General features: G+C 43.7%; 1 protein-coding gene across 1 annotated transcript in view; it reads right to left on the bottom strand.

Moving 5' to 3' along the window:
• Window positions 1–1,362: 1,362 nt before the first annotated feature.
• LOC104270511 (sodium/potassium/calcium exchanger 3-like) overlaps window positions 1,363–7,129 on the bottom strand; it is a gene marked incomplete at its 5' end in the record, with an annotated part of 29,213 nt that continues 23,446 nt past the window's right edge. Inside the window, 2 exons of the mRNA XM_009864901.1 lie at window positions 1,363–1,392; window positions 4,032–4,106. Of these exons, the coding sequence (XP_009863203.1) occupies window positions 1,363–1,392; window positions 4,032–4,106 (105 nt within the window). The remainder of the gene's footprint in view (window positions 1,393–4,031; window positions 4,107–7,129) is intronic.

Genomic DNA, 7,129 nt, shown 5'->3' on the forward strand with positions numbered 1-7,129 from the left:
CCTCTAGAAAAGGGGGTGCATAGAAAAATGGCTCGTACACCCACACATGATGCCTGGGTGTGGAGCAGGTCACTGGGCTTTTTTGATGATGCTAAAAGCACATCAATCGCGTCGAGACACCCTGAACGAGGGGCAGCCGCTCTTTCGCTACTGCTGCTGCACGAGCACTGAGAACACAGCAGATAGCAGTTTAAACCACTGATTAGATATTGTCAGGCTTTTTCTCCACTGTTTTTGTGTCAGGCTAATGAAATTTCTAGGAAAACAAAATAGAATATGACTTTCAGAACTTGTTTCTAGATTATCTTTTTCATTGACCAAAACGCTGGATTTGGCATAGGTCCCTAAGGCAAACTGCTTGTCCCTGTGGAAATCATCCATTATCAGACTGCTATATACTAAAACTCACAGGTCGTTTTCTCTTTAAGGACTTTGAGACATTGCACTAACCATACCCATATCTCATTCCCTGCTTCTGGCAGTTCAACACTGAGCTTCCGCATTGATGTGTTTTAGTTGAAGGGCACAGTCAAACATGATTGGGCCTCCAGTCAATTTTATTTAAAAAAAACAACCAACAAAACAAAGGAAAACAAGCCATTGCAAAACTCAGTGTTTCAGAAATCCTCCGAAATTAAACATAAATCCCCCAGTGAGAATAAGTTCAAGAAAACATGCAACCCAAAGAGCCTGACTCCCCCTAGTGCTTGTAATCTAAATAATACTGGCTGTGAGTGAAATCAAAGCTACCACTGTCACTCTACAAGGCCTGAGAGGTGCTGAAAATAAAACCATGAAAGTAAAACAACTGAAAGTACATTTCTAAAAGTGTATAAAGCCCTCCTAGCCTACCATACCTATTGTATCACATTTAAGCACATCCAGGGGGGATATTAACATACATATTTATTCATTTTCCTTTCTTTAAATTGGCCATTCGTTCTTTAATATTGCCTTAGGAGCTTTTGGCTGGCTTTTTTTCTTTTTTTAAAAAATTATTAAAATCCTAATGTTGGGACACATTTATGACTGCTTGGGTGGCCCTTTCTATTCCCAGGCATCTGACATCTCCAGCAGCAGTTGCTGCCTCTGCTGAGCACATCGCTGTCCCCAGGCTGCTGCAGGGGGGGCAGAGGGCATGCCCTGCCACTGCTGGAATCCAGTGATGCCCTCCTTCTATACTTCCCTCTCCAGCTCAGAAAATGAGTTTTTCTGGCCCATCTTGTGCTGAGGTTTCTCACACCGCAGGAAACTGCTGCCTGAATCACCCTGCAGAACTTTTTAGCTTTCCCCTCCTCTCCTGACGAACCCCAAGTATCGCAGCTTTTGTGGTGCAACCAGAAACAAAGGAAAGGGACTCACTTACCACGAAACTTTTTCATCATAAATAAACTGTGGAGAGAAAAGGTTTTAAAATAGGCATGTTATACATGAAATCACAGCTGACAACAGCTCATCACCTGAGCTGGGGACAAAGCAACCCAGGGCTCAGAGTCTTTTGGTACTGCCCTCCTGCCCAGCCTTGGAGCTTTTCAACCTGTAGCTTCTCTCACCTAGGAAAGGCAGACAGGTACTCACTCCCAAATACCATGGTATCCCTGCAGAACCAGGGCTATCACGGCCGCGAAGCAGAAGTGGTTACAGGGAAAACAGAAGCGAGTGAGAGAAGGGGCTGTCCCTGACCTCGGAGTGCACAGCTGCCCTGGCCAGAGACACAGCCTCTCACCCTGACCCATTCCTTGGGGGCAACCAGGCAACCAGCACGCAGATTTACAGCCAGCTCTGCAGCTGCTGTGAGATTTTGCTGGCTGAAAACTCCCCTTCAGCTCTACAGCCTGTAAACAGCCACTCCAGCATGACAGCCGGCAACAAAGCAATGGTTACACAGGCTACTAGAAGAAAACACGACCACAAAATGTTGTGCGTGTTCTGAGTTACAGCTCCCAGTCGCCCTGATCTGATCTGACAAGACCCATTCTAAATTACAATGTGCTAGTGTGACGGGACGTGAAAGCGTGTGTGTTGACCTTTGCGATTAAAAACAGTGCCCATCCCACTTCTGCCACTAATGACTCTGACCACATCCCCTCAAGTTGAGATACACAGGCATCTTCTTCCTCTCAAAGGAAATAAAGAGTAACACTTTTGCCAAGCTCTACAAAAAGATAAGGTAGCATTATTTTAATGTTAGAATCATGGGGCTGAATCAAGGTGAGGTAAGTATGGTAAGCACAGTTTACCCACTTCTAATCTCCTTGATTTAGAGTTCACTCATTGTTTTCAGATGGCCTGGAGCACCATAACAGGTGAGTTTATACTGCTTCGTTATTTATCGCTGCAGCACTGCACTTCCTTCACCAGTGGAAATGGAAGAAGACAGTCACATTGATTTACCCAGCAGAATATCAAGCTTCTTAAAGCTGCTGAATCTCAGCATCGGCAGGAATGTATTTACTTCCCCTCAGGTGTATTTATGATTAGTAAAGACACCAGTGGAGTGCAACTTATAATGCAGCACCACAAGCTGCTGTTTAAAACACTATGACAGCACGCTTCTACAAGCAGTATCATCCCTCAAGAAGGATGACAGTATTTCAGCTGCAGCAAAGTCTCAATGCCCTGATATGGCAAATTATCCCTATACAGCAAAGCATTTAAGTGCCTTCTAAAATTTAAGGCACACAGAAATCTAACAAAGGGGGAACCGCACGCAGCTCACATTATGCTCCACATGGAGCCTGTGGCTCATCTCCCAGCTGAGCGATCAGGGACTGGGGAGTCAGTATTTTAATAACAATGTGCTGCCACTCAAATGTGATTCTGCCTTAAAAGGATAGGAAAGATCCAAGCCACTGTGAAGCCAGGGGTCCCTGGGTGAGTGAAGAGGAGGAGCAACTTCTTAATCTGATGCAGTGTTCGACTCTGAAAGCAGAAATCCTAATCTGCCATCAACTGGGGAACAATGCATCACATAAAAGGGTTGGTAAATCAGAAGGGTGCTAATTCTTTACCCATTTAAAACGTCTTCCCTTCCATCTTTCTGTTTTTCTCTAACAAGTGTTTAAAAGCCATCTGCAATGATTGCTGTGAAGTAACCCTGAAGAGAAGTGGGACACGTTCCACATGTCCCAATTAGCCATGTAGCGCTGTAACATGATAATAAGAGTTCTAGCAATGCCTCCGAGCCTCCACTAATGCCTGGAGTTGCACAGTCCTGCTGCCTTGGCTGAGTCAAAGACCTCAAACCTCACAACACATAAGACGAGCAGAAGAGTGGGGACATCTCTATAGAGAAGATAACCCAAGCCTTACAAAAAAAAGGAAAAAATTGTATTGTGATATTATGGGGTACACTCCCAAAAGAGAAGGACTTCTGCAGTTCCACAGTTATGAAGAACAGCATATACAGAAATAAAGTTTAGGAGAAATGTCTTAAGGATAACAGAGATGTCTGTTCAATGAGCGACACAACGCTCTCATTACACAGGACATGTAGCTGGGAATTTCAAGGGTGCACTGGACACAACAGAAGATGGTCCTCAACATCTTGAAGCAGCTGACAACCACAAGGATGAAACAGCCATGGAAAAAAAGCTGCCTTGTCAAAAGAAATTTTAAAATGATGACAGATTCAACAAATTTTTTATCTTGTCTGCCATCTTGCAATAAATGAAACACCAAATCCAAACAACAGGAGGCTAAGTGCCAGGCAGCTGCCCACATTTGTGTTGCCTGTGGAGGAAACTAAGAGAACGTCTGCTAGATGTCCCTAAGTTTGTGCAATGTAATTTCTTATAATTAGTGTGTGGGGGCATGGAACACTTCTTGATGGGAGGTTTCTCTAGTCTCCTACCCTTGGGCCAAGCTTTTCTACAGAACCAAGGAGACAGTACATTATTCCACAAGCACAAACCCAGGTGACTCATGGAGCTGTGATCTTAGTTAGAAGACTATGATTCCATAGCAGGTTCCCTTTACAAGTGGCAGTAGACATGTGGGCTCCCAAAGAAGAATAACCTTCAAAAACTTACCACAATGAGTGCAACAACAGACAGTGTGTAGTAGATTGAATCTCTCAAGAGACTCCACGATGACAGTGCAACAACCTGGGAAAACAGGCAAAGAGAGGATGTCAGCTCCACGTGCATTTGCACAGATCTTAGGACAAACGCTCAAGTTAACACTCCAGTAAAGCATTAAGAGCAAAATCCAGGAATTCATATGCAACCGAGGATAAAATGGGATTGCTGTGCCGTTCATTTGACGCTTTCCAAAGCCACAGAATTGGGGATGAACTGTCACCGTAAGCTGAACGAGCCTGCAATTCAGATCTTAGAAGAAAAAAAACATCAGTGAATAAGTTAGTCTTTAACTTCATTAATAGCATTCAAAAGGGCAGATTAAAAGCAGTCATGTGGTGATAACATCTTCAGTATGATTACATTTTTTGCAGCCCTAGGAAGTCCTCTCAGTAGAAGCTTCTCCTCAGATCTGTATTTCCCAATTCTGGAGTGCATTTCAAACACTGTGGGTCACACCCTTCGCAGGTGTAAACCACAAGGATGCAGATGGGAGATGGCTAATTTACACCGAGATTCGGATCTAGTGCTTGAACATATGAATAAATTTTCTGACCACATACTGCAGTCATGCTTGTGCATGAATTCAGCCAAACAAAGATCAACTTCATTTTCATTTCTATGTTATCTACAGAAAGTCCAATTTCAGAGAGCTAGCAAAAACAGTTTCCCAGACTTCTCTGCATATTAACTCCCACACAGTGGAACTTTTCAGAAACGCTAGCAAAACAAATGCTGTAAAAACGATACTGACCACTATACATAAAAGCCTCTGAAGCGCCTTAATACTACGGCTTTTTAAAGTGGATATAATTTATGCCCAGTGTAAAGTATCTTTATGCAACCATCAACACATAAGAAACTCCTACCTAAAATTAAAAAAAGTAGGCCTTTGAAGTCTTGATTCCTGTTAGATTTATACCAGCTGACAATACATTCCAATACATGTAGGGATAGATGAATGGAGATGCTTTAAGATGGAAATTTCCAAATGTAGAAACTTGGAGCTGGGTTCATAACTCTATTCAGACATCCTTAATTAAATCTCACATCTTATAGACAGCGGTCCCCTTCATCTTGACTGAGCAGTTTTTGTGAGGGAGCTTATAAAATAATTTGACATTATTCCACTCAGCTTTTATGACATTGCTTAAGGTCCTACACAATTTTCCCAGCGCGGATGCTGATGGGGATTTTATAGCTGCAACTTAAGCTCTCCAAAAAACAGTTGCAGTTCTGAAACAAACGACAAACTCCATATGAGCAGGCTTGCTGGCAACTGTCGCTATTCTACCTAACAAACTCTCTCCTGGGTGTAAGGAGTGTCACTGGGCAGCACAGTATACCTGCAAAAGCAAGGTGTCCTGGTTACAAGTCAAGCTCCAGTTCTTTGATATTCTACTATAATCTTGAAGACAGTCTGCATTATTCTTCCAGCAAATTTTCCTCAGACACCTGAATGAGGACATCAAGATCCAGATGCTTAAAAGCAGCTATCCAGCAGGGACTTTGTGCCAAGAAGTCATAGACTGAGACACCATGGGAATCACAAGGACTCTTGCATTGATTTCAGGATGGACTGAAGGGAACATGCTCGTGCCTGGGACTTGTAGAGGCTGCTTACATTTCACAGACATCCACATAGGTCTCCCTGATGCCGTAACTGTGGGGCAATCAAACCTCAGCTCTCCTTCAGGCACAAGTCATTTAACTCAAGTCTTTGAACCATTTGATCCCCGGAAAGAACAATCCGATGTAGGAAAGCCATGCACACAAGGTAACTATGTACTGAGGGTAAAAGGAGCTAATTAGCACCAAGGGAAATGGAAGTGCTTTCAGCCTGCTGGCAAGAATCGTGTAGTCTAGTTACAGCTGCCAAGATCTTGAATGCCTAAGTTGTACCATTTAGTCTTGCAGCAACCATGGAACCCACAGAAATCTTAACACACTGGAAACCACTTAAACTGTGGTTTAGCAGACTAAGGCAGAAAGGAAATCAGGGAAGCAATCAGCTTGGGTAAAGACATGATCAAATTTGATTTTTAAATCAGCAATACTGTAACCCAGCAGAGAGCTGGTCCTTAGGGAGCTAAGCGTAGGTAGGCAGCTGTAAAACCACTGCTTGTCAGGTCACATGTTTCCTCTGTCTGAAGGAAACATCCAAAATTCAAACCCCTGACAAGAACCCATTAGCCCTCTCTCGACTACTACAGCGAGACTGAACCTGGCATCCCCAGAGCCGAAATGAAGAGCTCTTTAGTCCAAACTTAAATGAAAGCAACCCCCGACAAGTCCAGGAGAGATGAGGACCCATAGCGCACACTCACTTGCATGCTACAGCATCACTCCTATGGGTAAAACAACCCATTAGTAAACCTTCACCCTGCAAAATCTACATTTAACATTTACTACTCAGAACAATTATTTCCCTTTTTGAAGGGCTGCAGAGCAGAGAATTCAGGATTTTATCAGTCCTAACTTGATTTCTGTAGTTCTCAACTCCTGAGGCAGGTGCCCCATGCAGCAGCCACAATCACTTCCACTTACCCCACACAGAGACCAGCCACCATGGAGAGAATCACTGCAAATCAGACATGGGCACCTAAATTAGCTCAGGGCACCTAAATTAGCTCAGGGCACCCAGGGCCTTGGTGGCAACATACTCCATACCCCATCCCAGGGCTTCACCATTACCTCAGTAATGACGTCTGCGCTCCTGCTGATACCAACAAAGGCACAAGGCAGTCCAGAGGGCTACGTGCTGCTGGATGGCTCCTCTGCTCAGCTTTCCAGGGGAAGCATGTCTAACTATATCCACATTCTTTAGGGATCTTTTCACTCTGTTGTTCTGGGGCTTTTTTCCTCCTCTCATGGCCCATTCTTTACCTGAAGTTCTTGGGTACAATGATCAGCTAAAAACACTGCCTGGAAATGCTAGGCTTTAGAAGCAATCTCTCTAATCTCATTTCTCAGTTACTGTCTGGCACAGAAGGTCTAGATTTTCAGGTATTAAGAGCTAATAACTCAATTTGTTAATGTGGAGAGGCAGG

This window comes from Apaloderma vittatum, unplaced genomic scaffold, assembly GCF_000703405.1.
Source record: "Apaloderma vittatum isolate BGI_N311 unplaced genomic scaffold, ASM70340v1 scaffold6082, whole genome shotgun sequence".
NCBI classification, from domain to species: Eukaryota; Metazoa; Chordata; class Aves; order Trogoniformes; family Trogonidae; genus Apaloderma; species Apaloderma vittatum.